Source organism: Calonectris borealis, chromosome 6, assembly GCF_964195595.1.
Source record: "Calonectris borealis chromosome 6, bCalBor7.hap1.2, whole genome shotgun sequence".
Classification (NCBI taxonomy): domain Eukaryota; kingdom Metazoa; phylum Chordata; class Aves; order Procellariiformes; family Procellariidae; genus Calonectris; species Calonectris borealis.
The window spans coordinates 44,592,925-44,611,476 of record NC_134317.1 but is presented as its reverse complement, the minus strand read 5'-3'; the positions used below and the strand labels follow the sequence as shown (position 1 = coordinate 44,611,476).

At 43.5% G+C, this 18,552-nt stretch overlaps 1 protein-coding gene across 3 annotated transcripts in view; it reads right to left on the bottom strand.

Moving 5' to 3' along the window:
* The window catches only part of DIP2A (disco interacting protein 2 homolog A), a 139,559-nt gene that overhangs the window by 65,442 nt on the left and 55,565 nt on the right, over positions 1 to 18,552 (bottom strand). For all 3 annotated transcript variants that reach the window (XR_012674179.1, XM_075153873.1, XM_075153870.1), the window contains exons 3-4: positions 17,095 to 17,214; positions 2,369 to 2,488 (exon numbers count right to left, since the gene is read on the bottom strand). Coding sequence is in view for 2 of the 3 variants with exons in the window: in XM_075153873.1 (XP_075009974.1) it covers positions 2,369 to 2,488; positions 17,095 to 17,214 (240 nt within the window). In the remaining variant the exon portion in view is untranslated. The remainder of the gene's footprint in view (positions 1 to 2,368; positions 2,489 to 17,094; positions 17,215 to 18,552) is intronic.

The window sequence follows — 18,552 nt, the reverse complement described above, 5'->3', positions numbered from 1 at the left end:
AGGAGAGGACAGACTGCAGGGTCAGGTGCAGGGCATGGCCAGGCAAGTGTACCATTTATAGATGACCAGCCCTTTTTATCCCCTTACCCCGCTATTTTCCCCATGCTTGTTCCTCCCCAAATCTACCTCTAATCCTCCCCCTCCCCTAATCCTACCCCTAATCCCCTCCCCTAATCCTACCCCTAAATCCTACCCCCTTTCCCCATCTGTGGTTCCTCACCTAAACATCCCATAACAAGTCTCATGCAGTCCCAAAATACTTTTGCCCTGCATCCCATGTGTCCCATACCCCTCCGTGGCATCCCCCCTGAGTCCAGAAGATGCTCTAGTGTTGACTAGTCTTGATGGGTTTCATGGCTGGATAGGAGGGCTGAGGGTCTCCAGGGACAGCCCTGGGAGGGGCCTGGAAAGAGTGACCCTTCTCCCGAGTCCTTAACTTGCGTTCCTGCCTGCTATTGTTCCTCGTGCTCCTCTGGGCTTGTGCAGTTAGGTCTGTGACAGGCTGATGGCGCCTGGGGCAGTCCTGGGAGTAGCTGGGGCAGGGTATTATTTGGGCTCCCCCACCTGCCACTCACTGTGCTCCTGCGAAGGTGTGCATAACCTAACATTTTACCCACAGCATCTCAATTTTTTTTTTAATAGAGTCTCTCAACCCCCCCAAGACTTTGCTTCTTCAGAGCAGCATGCAGAGCCCTGACCTCAGGCAGAGTGGGTGCAGCAGCAACCGCAGGGACACTGCTTCAAATCTGTCCTGAAGGCATTCAAAAGACAATGATATTTTGGTTCTCTCAAAAAACTGCAAGGAGATTCCTTCTAATTTTAAATGCTAAGGGAGACAGAAAGCCTAGCTGTCCTCCGCTCTCAGCAGAGCTTCTGGATGCCAGCTATTTTTTGTACAGCAAATCTTAGGCAGAACAGCAGCGTGTTCTTTTCTTATTGTGATATACCTCACCCCAAGCACATAGTGATTTGTCACACTAAGGGAATGAGAGAAAAGGACAGAGAGATGCTGCATGAAATGCACTGCTGCATGAAATGCAAACTGTTCTATCAGAGTTTATTTTGAAAAGTGAGAAGGAATAGCGCTTTGAAGAGCTATAAACAGAAACCTCAGGGCCTCTCTCACAAAGCCTCAGTATACAGATGGTCACTTTACATCAGTTTTCTCCAGGATTTCACTTTATACAATTCTCAACAACTTTCACATACAAAACCAACATGTATGAAAGAAAACTCAAGAGCATGATAACCACCCTGCTGCAAGAGCTGCCCTCATGGACTTCTGAGTATACGAGTACTAGAAGAACAACCTAATAAAAATGCATGATACCTTAACATACCACATAGGCAAAAACATACGGGTGAAGAAAGACCATATATAAGACCACAGAAGCAGCTTATTATTTATTAACTAATGAAATAACCAGAGAACCCACAAAACCAATATACAGAAGTATGTGACTAGCAAAGAAAAGTGGAATTTCCTTTAAATGGGAAGAATGGCAAGAAGAAATATAGCCCACGAAGCAAGAGAGCAGCACAGCAGCCCTGTTCTTTTACAGAAGGCAGATAAGAAATACAAATTATGGAAAAGGGCACTAGAGGTCAGTGTGCCTCTACTCCTGGGCCACATTAGAAAAGACAAGAGCACATCATTCAAAACTTAAGAGTTTAAGGAAATTCCTCCTCTTTGTATACAAGACACTGGCCCCAAAACACTTGGCTTGCTAGCACAACATGTTTTCTGGAGAAAGATTTTCTTAACCTCTAGAGAATTCGTTGTGAGACAACAGGAAGATTACTTTTCTCCCTCCTAAAAAAAACCCAAAAATTAAAAAAAAACATTCTGACCTAAACAATCTGAACAATCTGAACAAATTATATGATTTTCTGAATGTTTTAAATTGCTCACAGTTGAGCACTGCTCACACTGCACACTAATGAGTGTTCTGCAAGGTAATGCAGCAACTTAATGCTCTGGCATTTTCTTCAACTCTTAAAAAAAGAATCTTATGCAACGTGAAAGAAGGTATTTACAGCTCTGACATGCTTGCCAAGATTATCTCCTTCCAAGCGAGACATTACGTAAGAGAACATACTTAATGCATAAAGGGCAACTGCTCGCTCTATTATTGCTTTCAAGTGTACCTTTAGCAGCTACAGTATCTCTAGATGAGACACCAAAAATCTTGAGGAAAGACATCAAAGAACAAATCCAACCAACACCTGATTATCAGGAAATACAGCCATGAATATAGAAGTAGTTTATTGCAACATACTTACAACTTAGCAGAACAAAGCATTTGCTCTTTATATTTTGCTATCACGTTCACCTGGCAAGATTTACATAAGTTAACTCAATAGATACCTGGAGGTGTGTACGTTTCTACTGAAGAGTGCACAAGGACAGACCGTCTTTTTGAAGGCATGGGCATTTTTCTCTCTTTGTATTTTGCAAGTGCTGCTTGTACTGCTTCAGAGTGAACATCTATATAGAAAACAAAAAAAAGGTTAAGAGATTAAGTTTAATCATTATTTCTTTCTAAAAACATAGAAAGCATCGATGCCATCTTTTATAGCTCAAATCCAAAGACTGAATCGCACATGATGGCCCTTATGGCTTTAGTCCTGTTTAGCCCAATTGCTTAGCTTGCAGAAAGGAACAGGTTCTCAGCTTCAGAGGAAGCAGCACTTTTTGGAGAGCAGAAAGGACAAAGCTAAACTACAGTTACATGGTTTTCAATTCTGAAACGGTGACAACTTGTTGTGGTTTAACCCGGCAGGCAGCCAAACACCACACAGCTGCTCGCTCCCTCCTCTCCCCTCCCCCCCCACAGTGGGATGGGGAGAGCATTGGGGAAAAAAAAAAAGTAAAATTCGTGGATTGCGATGAAGACAGTTTAATAGAACAGAAAAGGAAGGGAAAGTAATAATAATAATAGCGATAGAATATGAGTGATGTACAATGCAATTGCTCACCACCTGCCGAGCAATGCCCAAACAGCGATTGCTACTTCCTGGACCACGCCTCTTATTTACATACTGAGCATGACATCATATGGTATGGAATACCCCGTTGGCCAGTTGGGCTAGCTGTCCTGGCTATGCTCCCTCCCAGCTTCTTGTGCACCTGGCAGAGCATGGGAAGCTGAAAAGTCCTTGACTAGCAGGGTACTTAGCAACAACTAAAAACATCAGTGGGTTATCAACATTCTTCTCATCCTAAATCCAAAGTACAGCACTAGGAAGAAATTTAACTCTGTCCCAGCCGAAACCAGGACAATATCCACCCCTTATTCTATATCATCTACGTCATGCATATGTCTCACATTTTCCAATACATTCCAGTTAATCCTCACCACCTTTCTTGTCTTTTGATATATACACACAGATATCATTCCCTTAGTCTATGGGCCATCCCTCTAAAATGTCCGTTGAGTTAATTTAGTCCATAACTTTGGGCTCCATCTGTCATAACAGTCTTTCAGGGCAGGAGAGATGGTGTGTGGTGTTGGACTGTTGCATGCTGAGGCTAGTTCTGGTTCCATTATCACTGCGCTCGTCTGGTTCTATCACCGTTGCACTTTGCTCGGTTTCATCGGAGTTCATTCTTCATTAATCTGGGTGATTTTTTACTGCAATACTGTTGATAGCAACCATAGAAGTGATGATATACAATATCATATAGCAATTAACATCATACAATTCAATTCATGGGCTATTTTCACCCAAAATCAAATCCCTTTGAGGTACACACCGGACTTCCCCGTCCTTTCGCATTACCCACCAAGTGCACCCAGGTCCTTGAGCAAAAGCAATCCCACAAATGGGTTTTCCCTTGCCAGAGGCAGGAGTGACCCAGACTGTCTTCCCCAGCATATGTCTTATGTGCACGACAGGGACTTTATCCCCCTCTATGTATGTAAGGGTTTTGATTGGGCAGGGCCAGCTCGAGTGACAGATCCCCTAGTGTTGACTGACCAGGTGGCCTTTGCTAAATGTGTGTCCCAATGCTTGAATGTCCCACCACCCATTGCTCTCTGGTTAGTCTTTAACAGTCCGTTGTATCGTTCAATTTTCCCGGAGGCTGGTGCATGATAGGGGATGTGATAGACCCACTCAATGCCACGCTCTTTGGCCCATTTCGGAAACGAGTCCCGTTGTCTGACTCAATTCTTTCTGGGGTGCCATGTCGCCATAAGACTTGCTTTTCAAGGCCCAGGATAGTGTTTCAGCTGGTGGCATGGGGCACGGCAGCACTCAGTGGCGGTGTAACTTCGTCCAGGCCACGACAGTCTATGGTTAATCTCCACTCTCCATTGGACTTTCGCACTGGCCCTATGGGACTGTTGAAGGGTGAGCGAGTCTTGCTGATCACTCCTTGGCTCTCCAGTCGACGAATCAGCTCATGGATGGGGATCAGGGAGTCTCGGTTGGTGCGGTATTGCCGCCGGTGCACTGTTGTGGTAGCGATCGGCACCTGTTGTTCTTGGACCTTCAGCAACCCCACAACAGAAGGATCCTCTGCGAGACCGGGCAAGGTGGACAGCTGTTTAATTTCCTCTCTGTCCAGGGCAGCTATACCAAAAGCCCACCGGTACCCTTTTGGGTCCTTGACATACCCTCTCCTGAGGTAGTCTATGCCAAGGATGCACGGAGCCTCTGGGCCAGTCACAATGGGGTGCTTCTGCCACTCATTCCCAGTTAGGCTCACTTCGGCCTCCAATACAGTTAACTCTTGGGATCCCCCTGTCACTCCAGAAATACAAATGGGTTCTGCCCCTTTATAGCTTGATGGCATCAGGGTACACTGTGCACCGGTGTCTACGAGAGCCTTATACTCCCTGTGGATCTGATGTGCCAGGCCATCGAATCCACACAGTCCAGTAAACCCGGTTGTCCCTTTCCTCCACCCGGCTGGAGGCAGGGCCCCTCTAGTCCTGGTCATTGTATTTGTTACTCACTTCTTGTAAATAGGAGTCAAGAATTTCTTCATTACAATCCAAAGTAAGATCAGCCCTTCTACTCTGTTTGGGGAACTGTTCACTGGAAACTGGACCGCAGTGAGACAGTTTTTTTCTGGAAACTGGAGCAGCAATTTTCCTGGGAGAACCCCCTTGTGTGATTGTTTTTCCTTGCAACTCGTACCCATGTCTCTAGGGTTAAGGTAGGTTTTCCATCCCACTTCCTCAAGTCCTTTCCGTGGTCACGCAGGTAAAACCACAGGGTGGCCCCGTAGTGTGTACCTTCTATATCCTCTCTCTTGAGCAGAAGAACGCTGACTCCTAATGGCTGAGATACTGGTCCATACCAGTGGAGAGTAGAAAATATCCTCTTCGAGTTGCTGGACCTTCCGGGACAGTTTCTCCACAGCCGAGACAAGGGAGAAAGAGACACGGTCTTCGTATTCCCAGAGTTTGCTAACCGTCAGCCACCGTTGGTGCTTCTTCCTCTTTCCAGCACAGTACTGCGAACGAACTGGCATATGACGCTGGTGCGCTCCGTACCAACTTCCGCCATATGGTTGCGTGCATTGGACTTCATCTGGATCTTTGGGAACTTGCTCGTCGTCCAGGCCACTATAAACCACCTCCAGCACGGCTAATTCGCTCAGGTACTGGATACCTCTCTCCATGGTGGTTCATTTGCCTGGGCGATATATAACACCTTCCTTTCCTCCATGCCTGACAGGAGTCGCCTCCAGAGGCTGAGGACTTGTGCCCCTTTTCCAACCGCTTTGTCAATGCCTCCTTCCCTGAAAAGGGATCCCAGTTGTTTGGCTTCCTTCCCCTCTAATTCCAGGCTACTGGCCCCATTATCCCAGCATCAGAGCAGTCAGGTAATAATATGCTCGCCTGGATGATGGCTGAAATCTTTTTGCATATCTTGCAACTCACTCAGGCATAGGGATCATGTGGTTTCCGTCTTGTTTACGAGTTCTTCCTCTTCCTCCTCCCCAACTCGTGATGGCCCTGCTTTTCCATCATCCCTTTCTAAATGACCTGACTTTCACTTCCAAGATTTCTTCTTATGTATAGGGGCGACTGATACCAGCATGGGTTAGTCCTCTGGTTCAGCTGTAGTACCTGTTGCAGGGGTTGGAGCAGCTACAGTGCCCGTGGTGGGGGTTGGAGTAGCTGCAGTGCCTGTCGTTTTGTCATCAGATCTGGAGACCTTCTCTCCCCCTTGAAGGTTCTGAATAGTGTTGAACAGGGCTCGGTAGGCATGGGCCAGGCCCCAGCACATTGCAGTGATTTGTGTCCCTCTGGAATTGCCAGGGTGACAGCATGCTTTCTCCAAATATTTCACTAGCTTTTCAGGATTCTGCACTTGTTGAGGGGTGAAGTTCCAAAACACTGGGGGTGACCACTTTCCTAGGCACTTGCCCATGCTATCCCACACACCCTGCCACTCAAAACTATCCAGCCTTGGGGTAGGTCTCTGGGTGGTATTCTTAAATAGTTGTTTAACCTTAAACAAGGCCTGAAACACATTCAGGAGACATAGCAATAGGAACATGCTGGCTGAACATTCCAAGGATATTCAAAATCCTCAAGAGCTACTGTAATCAGCCTGGAGGAGAAGGGGAAGGTGAAAGAAGCTGTATCCCCTGTAAATTGGCTCTCCGAGGAGAAGAGGTAAAAAGTGTAATTACTAATAGTTTCCGAGAGATAGCTCCCGAAGCACAGGGATGATGGCAGTGCTGAGTACAATCTCCTGACCAATAATTTTATTATACCATAAGCCAGTGTTACACAGAGTTGCAAAGCAATAACCTTAATTCATCTCCCGGAGATGATAAACCCCACATAAATACTGATAATCAGCAGTATATACAGCCAGTAAGATGCTACATAACAAAACTGCAAGAACAAATCCAACAACTCTGAGACCAAATAAACCGACATTGTGACCAGCGACTACTAAACTGATATAAGGAATGCTTATAACAAATTTGTTTTAACCCGTTCGGGTCCGATGTGTCGTTATCTCAACCCTTTGGGTGCCAAAAAGGACTGTTACGGTTTAACCCAGCAGGCAGCCAAACACCACAGAGCCATTCGCTCCCTCCTCTCCCCTCCCCCCCCACAGTGGGATGGGGGAGAGCATCGGGGAAAAAAAAAAAAAAAATTAAAATTCGTGGATTGAGATTAAGACAGTTTAATAGATCAGAAAAGGAAGGGAAAGTAATAATAGTAATAACAACAACAATAATAATAGAATATACAAAATGAGTGACACACAATGCAATTGCTCACCACCTGCCGAACAATGCCCAAACAGCGATTGCTACTTCCTGGACCACGCCTCTTATTTACATGCTGAGCATGACATCATATGGTATGGAATACCCCGTTGGCCAGTTGGGCTAGCTGCCCTGGCTATGCTCCCTCCCAGCCTCTTGTGCACCTGGCAGAGCATGGGAAGCTGAAGAGTCCTTGACTAGCAGGGTACTTAGCAACAACTAAAAACATCAGTGCGTTATCAACATTCTTCTCATCCTAAATCCAAAACACAGCACTAGGAAGAAATCTAACTCTATCCCAGCCGAAACCAGGACACAACTCTAACAATTGTTTCTCCTTCAAGTGTGTTTTGTAGGACTGAATAAATATGCCTGCCTCCCACTCAAATTCAGCTCAGAAGCAATGGTTTCAAAAGTTAAGGCAGGATATAAGCAGGGTCAAGTTGACACATTTTCCTCGTGAAATCAGCTTGAAAAGGCTTTGCAAATATCATTTAGGAAGAACAACCTGAAAATCAATACTGAAATTACAGAATACCTAGGACATTAGTTCTGAGCTATGATTTATTTTCATTTTTGGGGGAAATTTCAATGCAGATACTGTAAATTGGCATCAGCATTGGACTCCTCATCCTTCAAAATCCACAATGGGAAAAGAAGTGAAAAATATATATTTGAAGCTCTCACAAAAGAATGCCAGTAAGAAAAAAACAGAAAAAAGAGTCTACATGTATATGAAGAATTAGGGAAGAGACACAAAGTGTTTTCACTTTCCTGAAAGCAAAAATTACTCTAATATACTCATGGGGTATATTTTAACTTCTCTTATTTTTAAGGCAAAACTGAGATTAAAAAGGAATTTAATGTTCAATCAAAACCACACTGCAGCTAAAATTTAAGGTATTCAAGTAATCCTAAATTGCCTTCAGCAGATTTTTCTTTTTGACATATATATTTCAACGGTGTCAAAAGCTAAAACTTATATAGAAAGAAAATTCATGAGAAGTGAACAGATGTCAAGGAAAAATGAGGCAGACCAAAAATATACTTTAACTTCTCACCTAAGCTTCCAACTCATGTAAAACAAGTCCAACATGTATATACTTACACATAGCTACAAATGGCCCAAAAGCAAGTATTGTGATTATGCACTTGTCTTACCACATTTCTTTTACGTGGAAGCTGCTATACAAAAATTACAGAATGAAACTGTTCAATTTGAAAAAAAGATGTATTCTTCCACTAAGTATCCGTCTAAGGCTGCAAATACATAACAAGTTGATAGATAGTTGTAGGGATGAAACTCAGACATGTAACATACATACACCTACATAACTTACGTATTAAAAAAAGTAATTTCTCTGCCATATTTTACAGTACCTTTTTTAAAAAAAAAAAAAGAAAGAAAGAAAAAAGAGGTACCATTTCTGGTACTAGCCCTGAACCTGCTTTGGTCACGCTCAGCATGAGGTTCTTCCTAATTTATTTTAAATATGCTGATCAATTCCAGTTAACTTTGACAAAACAAGAGATAGCTCAGGGGAAAGCTAATTAGTCTATATTTTCACAAAAATCGAAAGATATTTTTGAGCATCCCAGAGAATGAAAGGCTATGAAACAGCAAAGCACAGCACATTGATGTGAACCTGTAGGAAGTCTTGGCATGAAGCACTTTGCAAAAGCAACTGTGTCCCAATGCACTGGATAAACACCTGACACTTGGGGTACGACTATTCAATTCTCCATTTCAAAAACAGATTACAAATGCTGCCCATAAACTCAGAAGCATGACATCGCCAGAGAAGGCTTCATGTAATATATTTCTAACCAACTCTAACAGCAGATACTGGCATATGACTTACTTTCAGAACTTCTATTCTTAAGTAAATCAGACAAAAATCACCATAGCTTAATCTGACATCTTTTCCTATGTGAGATGAAAACTGTTCCATTTCCACATGTAAAAATCCCCCCTGCTCCCAAGCATATTCACACCATGTACTTCAGGCATTTAACTTTTGGTCCCTGACTACACAGCACAATTTACTGCAATATGTGAGACCAAAGAAATGCCACGAGAGAAGCAAGTTACAACCCCAGTACTGTAAGAGCACAGCGCCCTTAAGAGAAATGCCAGAAAAAACCAATCCACTCTTAACCAAAAAACAGGAAGCTGCTTTTCTTAAGGCACAGGTCCAAATGAGAAACAAACTGTTTCCTTTGGCCTGGCCAAACAGATCAGAAAAATCAAAATAAGCGTATGTGCGTATGGTCCCAGACACCACCTAGTTCTTTGCAGTAACAATGTCACTTTTCAAGTCTGCAGCTCCCCTCAGATAATCTGTTCAGTGTTGTATTTAAAATATATATATATGCAAATATACTATACCACCTGTGTGTTCTTACAAGACTTAGGAATTTGCTAGGTATATGTTTGTCTCAAATAAGAACGTTTTGTGCAATTAACCTGTGAGGTTCAAAGACGATGCTGTTATGGGGGGGGGGGGGGGGGGAAATCCCTTCTTAAACCTCTATCTTTTGAGACAAGATTTTTTTTTTCCACTGGGCACCATGTTAGACTTTTGCTGCTGTCCTTCACACCAAGGAGTTGTTAATAAATGTTTTATGAATTAAAAATTCATTACCCTCTCCCCTCTGTCTCCCGCCTCCCTTCCCCACATCTGGGCTGCTGCTTTTTGCCAAGTCTTGGTTTCTCCTGATCTTTCGTTTTTGACTTCCGCCCCTCCTTGTAAATGTCCACCGTTGAAGTTTATTCTCATGGATACCCAGAAGCAAACCTCTTAATTTCACAAAATCCAGAAAGTTTATGCAGAACTCAACACACTTCTTGTTTTGCTGTGTTACTTAGATGCACCAAGGACATTACTGCTATCCATAGACTTGAGAATATTACTTAAATTAAAGGTTATTTTTGCAGCCTTAAAAGTTAGGGGCAAAAATGCCAATTTTGAAGGACATATTTCCATAGGAGAACTTTCAGTCAAAACCAAGCTTTGTGTTTTTAAAAAAAGATGGTAACTACTAGATGCATTCACTTCAATCATGCATATATCTATATATAATTTAGAAAAGATTTTTGTTACATTAACATCTGGTAGGAAGAAGGGGAACATAACAAATGGGTTTCTCCAGAAAAGGTCTTCCAAAAGAGAAAAATTAACACACAATATTTATAGTCTGTGTATAAATTCATTAAGTCATTAAATAATGTTGCAGATAAAAAAATGAAAGCATTCTTAGCTAGTTGTGTATTTAGGAAATGGAAAGGACTAGCTTGAGGCAAGGGTGTGTTGAGGCATTTTAACAAAGTAAAGTGGGACAGGTCATAACATCACACAGATTTGTGGTAGCAAGCATGGGAACTACTTTTTATTCCATTTCCAGAGGGCAAACTCAGCACCACCTCCTCCTCTAGCCCTCCTACTCCCACCCCAAAACCTGGAAAATACTAGATTAAATGATAAAAATGCAACCAGAAGAAAGTCAGGATAAATTTTTATTCTGTTTCATGTTTTATTTTTATAGTGCTGACTTAACTCATCAGTTCCTTCTATACTCATTAAGATCTATTTGCAGTTTGAAATTTTTCTTTTAATATCTTGTCCTTGGATAACAACTGAGTAGGACCATCCTCTCTCAGCCAAATAAATTAAGTAATCGGTTTCATTTCCCTGGAATGCTTTGTTCCTATTCCATGTCTCCTTTAAGAGCTCTTCTACATTATGTACACGATGACAGACTTCACTAAAAAAAGTAAAAGGAAAGAAATAATTTTGAAGAAGCAGAACATTTAGGGTACAAGAATTCATAAATTACTATAAATTGAAGTTTAATTGGATATTGGAATTGCAAAAAGAAGCTCTCTACCATTGTCTGTTACTAAATTATTAAAAATTTATTGTGAAACTGATTTAACATGTAAGAACTATTGACTTCAGTTTTCTTCAGCGGATTAAAGAGTCATTAAAATCAGATCAAATGTAACCTGTATTACATCATATTTCTGAGAACAAGGAACACAAATGTTCAACAGTGAACACTGAAAGAGATGAACAGTAAGCCCAGCATCTTATTAACATGAAGATTATGCATACCAAAGTGAGGAAAAAAACCATATGCTGCCATCAAAAGCAGAAGAAAAAGTCTTGAAAAAATAGTTCTATGTTTCTGCTCTTTATTAAGCTGCAAACAACCATCAACAATTTGGTATTGATTCAAAACATTTTTTCTATCTCTGTTGTAATAAACCACATAATCTTCTCTTCCATTTTATGTACCTATCCTCATTTTCTTTCTTTCTACATGTCCTTAAAAAAGAATGGGGGAAGAAAATTAGGAAATAGTTTGTGGACTATAAATCACCTAAACTCTTACACCCTAAACCCTCCAGCTATTAGAAAAGCATTTTTCTTTCATGTTTGTAACTTCTGCTTGTTTATCAGCCTCTGATTCTTGTTCCTGCCTTATGCACAGAAGGAAGAATTTCTACAGGTGTTTGAGGAAAAAATGGCATTCATAGGTTGACCTGTTTCCCTTCTGCTCACAGAACTCCAATACCAGCAGCTAAAGCAACCAGCACTGTCTGCCTCTACAAATGGCTGCTGCAAACCAGTGTCCCATACGATTGCATCCCTGTAACAAGGACTGCCACTATTAAAAAAAAAAAAAAGTTACAACTAATTTTAAAAAGCCTACTATGACTCCAGGAAGGCTGGTAGAGCACAGAGGATCAGTGTGGGATCAAGCTCCATGGAAGGAAAGGACAAGGGGAGGGAGGGGGGAAAGGACAAAGAGGGGGGGAAGGAGGAAGGGGGGGAAGGGGGAAGGGGGGGGAAGGGGGAAGGGGGGGGAAGGGGGAAGGGGGGGGAAGGGGGAAGGGGGGGGAAAGGGGGAAGGGGGGGGAAAGGGGGAAGGGGGGGAAAGGGGGAAGGGGGGGAAAGGGGGAGGGGGGGGAAGGGGGAGGGGGGGAAGGGGGAGGGGGGGGAAGGGGGAGGGGGGGGAAGGGGGAGGGGGGGGAAGGGGGAAGGGGGGGAAGGGGGAGGGGGGGGAAGGGGGAAGGGGGGGAAGGGGGAGGGGGGGGAAGGGGGGGGGAAGGGGGAGGGGGGGAAGGGGGGGGAAGGGGGAGGGGGGGAAGGGGGAGGGGGGAAGGGGGGGAAGGGGAGGGGGGGGAAGGGGAGGGGGGGGAAGGGGAGGGGGGGGAAGGGGAGGGGGGGAAAGGGGGGGGAAGGGCAAGGGGGGGAAGGGCAAGGGGGGGGAAGGGCAGGGGGGGGAAGGGCGGGGGGGGAGGGCGGGGGGGGAAGGGCACGGGGGGGGGGAAGGGCACGGGGGGGGGGAAGGGCACGGGGGGGGGGAAGGGCACGGGGGGGGGAAGGGCACGGGGGGGGGGAAGGGCACGGGGGGGGGGAAGGGCACGGGGGGGGGAAGGGCACGGGGGGGGGGAAGGGCACGGGGGGGGGGAAGGGCACGGGGGGGGGGAAGGGCACGGGGGGGGGGAAGGGCACGGGGGGGGGAAGGGCACGGGGGGGGGGAAGGGCACGGGGGGGGGGAAGGGCACGGGGGGGGGGAAGGGCACGGGGGGGGGGAAGGGCACGGGGGGGGGAAGGGCACGGGGGGGGGGAAGGGCACGGGGGGGGGGAAGGGCACGGGGGGGGGGAAGGGCACGGGGGGGGGGAAGGGCACGGGGGGGGGGAAGGGCACGGGGGGGGGAAGGGCACGGGGGGGGGAAGGGCACGGGGGGGGGAAGGGCACGGGGGGGGGAGGGGCACGGGGGGGGGAGGGGCACGGGGGGGGGAGGGGCACGGGGGGGGGAAGGGCACGGGGGGGGGAAGGGCACGGGGGGGGGAAGGGCACGGGGGGGGGAAGGGCACGGGGGGGGAAGGGCACGGGGGGGGGAAGGGCACGGGGGGGGGAAGGGCACGGGGGGGGGGAAGGGCACGGGGGGGGAAGGGCACGGGGGGGGAAGGGCACGGGGGGGGAAGGGCACGGGGGGGGGAAGGGCACGGGGGGGGGAAGGGCACGGGGGGGGGGAAAAGGAAGGGAGGAAGCTGCTGTATATTGCACACTGCTGTACAGGTATGGCCCGTACACGCTGAGCAGACTTGTTCCTCATCTGGAATAACTCCCCAAATGCATCTCTCTATCCTGTTCCAGGCAAGCTGGGAGAACAGGCTGTATATTACAGCTATATATCCCACTGAAGAACAGTAACCAGAAAAAAGTGCAAGAGTGGAAATAGAAAGTGTAGCTGCTGGGAAAGCTTTTTCAGAGATTCTAAAGGCTTCCAGCTAACTCATTTGTGTTCTTGTTCAAAACCAGGTAGCAGTGGGACTGAACATAAGAGAAGGCACAGTGCCTCCACCAGAAGCCGCACACCCTCCCTGAAAGAAAAGCCAGCAGCAATAGCAATACACCCATCACCAAGTGTCCTCTGAATTGAGGGTATGAGGGTCTTAGTGCTTATCACGGATGAATGCTTGCAAAGTCTCTGCATTTCTCACTTTCTCTATCACACTGTCATCATTTAATAGAAATAAAACCTAGTTAAGGCGCTGTAATGTTAACTGCTGTTCCGGGAACTCTTAGGTAATTTAGTAGCCTACCGTATTTATTGATGGCATTCACTGTTGGAAATTTTTTGGTAATATTTACTGCTTGAAGACAAAAATCTGTGCATGATAAAAATTATAGCTAAATTAAATCGACAACAACTCTGGGAAACTATAAAAAAATGTGCTTACAGCTAGTAAATGGCAGATTAATTGCATAAAAAGGAAAAATTGTTTCGTGTGCTTATTTTAAGTAATTTATGTTGATGGTTCTAAAATAACTATAATTGCCTCAGAAAGAGATCCTGTTTCTATGAAAAGTTGCACTCCACCCTCATCAAGCTACTCTTGAAAAGGACATAGCAGAACTGATGAGATGCAAAGAAAGGAAAAAAAGAAATAAAGAATGGAAGGAAATAAAAAAAAGAAACAACACACCCTCCACTCCCCCCAAAAGTCTAAAGAATAAATACGGCATGCAATTGAGAGGAGAAGCAATAATATCCAGAATTATAGCCTAAAGCTGTTTATCCTTCACAACAGGTAACGTGTCAACATACAGGGAAATTTAAAAAGGTAACAACATTTCAAGCTGGTAGTGGTGGACATCTTTTCTTTGGTAGAAAATGCTTTTAGCGTAGCTATAATTTCTCAGATAAATTGGGACCGCTTTGTGAAGCACAACTGTGACTCTTTTTATGCCAAAGTATTGGGAGGAACAAAGTGAAGGTACTTCACAGTAACTGGTGTTTTCTGAGACGTCTTGTCAACATTTCTATGCTCTAAGTATACATAAATCTCACAGAATGAGTAGCCACGGAAGAGAGCACCAACACTGATGTGAAGCATTTTCAGACTCGAATCAACTAGATGGTTCAACATCTATTAGAATCAGATTAGTAATACCTTCAAGGAGTAAGAACACATGCAACAAACACCTTGCGTTTTTCTTTCAGCCTATCTCTTCATTGAGATAAAGAAGAGAACCACTAATGCAATACATTTGAAATTTTTTTTTCTAAAAATTAGAGAGGAAAAGGGGAAAATATATTGGCTTCTGAAAGCTATATCTACGTTACCTTGCATAGACATAAGTTCAATCTAAATCAAATCAAGCAAAACCATCACTATTTGGTTTTGATATCACCTGAGCACAGTAAGCCTTGTCATATACCACTAATGGGAAAAAGAAATCCAATTACATGTATTACAACTAAGAACTTTTCCCCCAAGGGTTTAAATTTCAAAGTGAAGAACACATTCTAGGCAAGAATATTTAATGAAACATGAGTTAGTGGAGCAGTGATGGGAAACCACAGAAGGACATGGCAGTCCACATGAAGTACTACCTCGGGTTTTGGCACTGGCCAGTGATAAGTCCAAGAAATAACCTAAAACCCCTACACATCAGGCTTCATCTTGAGTACTGTCCGCTGGCAGGATGGCCTGAACACTTAGGGTCATTCAGAAATACACATATTGAGATGTAAAAATACCGGCTAAGCTAATATCTTGACTGACAAGACTGTGAGCAGTACTTCGGAATCACTGAAAGTCGATTTAAAGAATTTTAAAATCAATAAGGCCATAGAAATATTAACTCTAGGAAAAAAAGAAGCACTGATAATTAGCACTGATAGATAGACTAACATTTAAAAGCCACATCTATTCATAAGCAAGTATGCTAGCTGAACTTGTTAATATCCACCCACTTCTACATGTCTTGCACTGTAAGACTAATGAGCCCTATGCCAAACTTCCCCCAAACAATACCAGTAATATGGCACGGTTGTTTACTTGCTTCTTGTTTTGTTTGTTTGCTTTTTTAAGTATCCTCGGTGCAAATTAAATAGGACATCTGAGGCTCTGAGACAGGAAAATTGTCCGTGTATACAACATATTGCTCTAGACCCTCCTAGCTCTTTCAGCTAATGGTTCCCAAGTACTCCCTGTCATAGTTGTGCTCTTTTTGCAGATTTTATTTCTGTTGGTTTAACAACATCACATGCTACTTTAGATGAATTAATTTCTATCAGATTCATGACTCTGCTTGTAATTTATTTGGAATCTACTTGGTCACAAAGTAACTTGGAAATCATGGCTGTAATTCAACCACTAAATCTGTTTTTTTTCTGGTATACACTTAACAGTAGAATTATATTGATGATACATTTGAAATGCAAAAATAAATTTGAATGACCAATTTGTACATAACTCTTAAGCACGTCATTTAGTTAATTTTGATACTATGTAATCTTCCCTGACATTCAGAAATTTCTTCTTTGTGTAGCTGAATACACGCATCTTTCCCAGGAGTCCATATATATTTAGAATATCAGAATATTTAAGAAGTCTCATTCATCCTTCAATTATTCATAAGGAACCCATACAGGCATATCAGCTCCATTTCTGGAGCAAGGTTTTAAATGTCAGCAATGCAAATAGGATGCAATAACCACTACACCCAAGCAGTTGCAAAACAAGGTGATGCAAGACCAACGTATTAAGGATGTGCGGTGCATGTCATTACTTGCACTTCTCATCCCCAAACCCAAGACATATAATTGCTCTGGAAAACAAACTGAAAAATTTCCAGTTAAAAGTCCGAAGGTATTTAGGAGAGAAAAGCTTCCAAACATCTGCCTTTTCTCACTATTGTGACAAGGAATTTCTCAGGGAAACGGTGTACTTCAACCACCTGAAAAGTAACAATGGAAACAGGATGTGATGAGGATATTGATATTTTCACAGAAGTTTCCAAAACAGGTTTGTCACAGTGGTGTCCATTTAAAATTAAGTAGAATATCCATTGTGACATTTCCCTTTTTTGTGCACTTGCTTTAAACCAGGAAATATTTGAAAGTGAGCTACAGTAAATATGATAATCCTACAGCTTTCCTTTAACAAAATAGCCCAACCAATCAAGCAAACCCCCCCCCCAACCCACATGCCGTAGTCTTCTAAATGTTTAAATAACAGTTCTACAGACCAAAAACCCAACCAGCAAACAAGAGAAAATTGTTAAGCATGGTATAAAATTCACAATAAGAAAACCATTAGAAGGCACGTCTACAATTTCTTTCCCTCCTAGAATTTCCTCCATCCCGGATTTGAACAAAACCACTCATGTATAGAAATACAAAAAGCTACTTGAAAAACATTCATTAACTCTTCCCTTCTTCCAAAGCACTTCCAACTTTTTCTTTAGGTGTAGGTACTACTTTACTAGTACACTTTTCCTCTTAAGACACCTGACGTTTTAGCTACATTTCTTCTCCTTACCAGATCGGAAGCGTTCATCCCTCGAGTTGGTAGAACGGGATTTCTGCTGTTTAGATACAGCAGCGGTAGCTTGCGAAGAGCCTGGGACTCTGTTCTCTGCTTGCAGGGATGGATCCACACCTGAAATACAGTTTTATTTCAGTACAAATTCAGGTTCACAAATAAAACACCTGCTTCCCATGTCTACATTCTTTTACCACCCTTGACACCTACTTACAAGTTCAACTGGAGCCCTAAGTCTATACCTTTAAAAAAAATCTCATCTTCCAACTGCATTTTAAATTATTTAAACTAAAACCTAGCTTGATCTGATAAGCATTTCACACAGAAGATAAGAAACACTTCTGAATAACAGCAAAACTCCTTTGCTCCTTGCAGGAGTTTACAATCATTTGTCGTTAGGTGTTCCGTATGCCAGATCTATGCAGTTGGTGGAAGGTGAAGAGGGAACCAATCCTCTCCCAGCTTACTGCTAGACATCAAGAAAAATGCTGCAGAGATGGTTACAATTACACATTGGACTTGGAGATTCTGAAGAGACAAGATGATAATGCTCCACCTTTTAAATAAAACTTGAACTATTCTGTCAAATTTCTTTTGAGTCTAAACACAAGACAGCTAATTTGAGTAAAATTCAGAAATTTGCATATCTGTTTAATCTATTCCCATTTAATAGAGCAATACTCAAGAAGATTCACATTTTACAAAAACTCCGCAATTCTCTAATAAAAACTTTGCAGATATGAAGGGCAGAATTACTCTGTCAGCTTCAGCTGCCTGAAAACTACTGCTCTAATCTAGATTGGCTGGGTACTTTATATACTCATTAAAGGATTACAGATCTTCCCACCCTCATAAAGGGTAACAAAATAAGAGGAACTGAACTGCTCTCTAGTTGTTCCCTCTGCACCTGTCTAGAACAGGACTCTAGACAGATAACCTAGAGCAGGCTCCTACCTTTAGGCTGGCTGAAGTTCAGGAAGATGAATCTCACCTTTACATTCTAGCATAACAGAAATAAGAAATCAAAGGAGTGGACAGTAACTATTAGATATTCCCTATCATATCGCTATGGGGATATCCCTATATCCCCAAACAAGAAGAATCCCTGCTGGCTCTTGATACATCTGCAAGGACTACACAGATTTGAGCTAGGAACTTACACTTGCAATTTTATTTTCTCATCTATTAAACATCTACACTTGAAGTACAAAACCAAGACCTGAAATCTCTGCAGGTGCTCTCTGAGGATACACGTCACGCACAGCCATGAGAAGGCAGAGGAACATAAGGAACAGAGAAGCACTCTCTTCAGTTTGTACTGTTTTAAGACCAGTGAATGATCACCTTCAGAAGTGCAATAGCCACTACATATCAAGTACAACAGACGTAAAATTACAATGCAGTTGGAAGGTTTTTTTGTATGAATCTATCATAAATTTATGATCTTATGTGGCT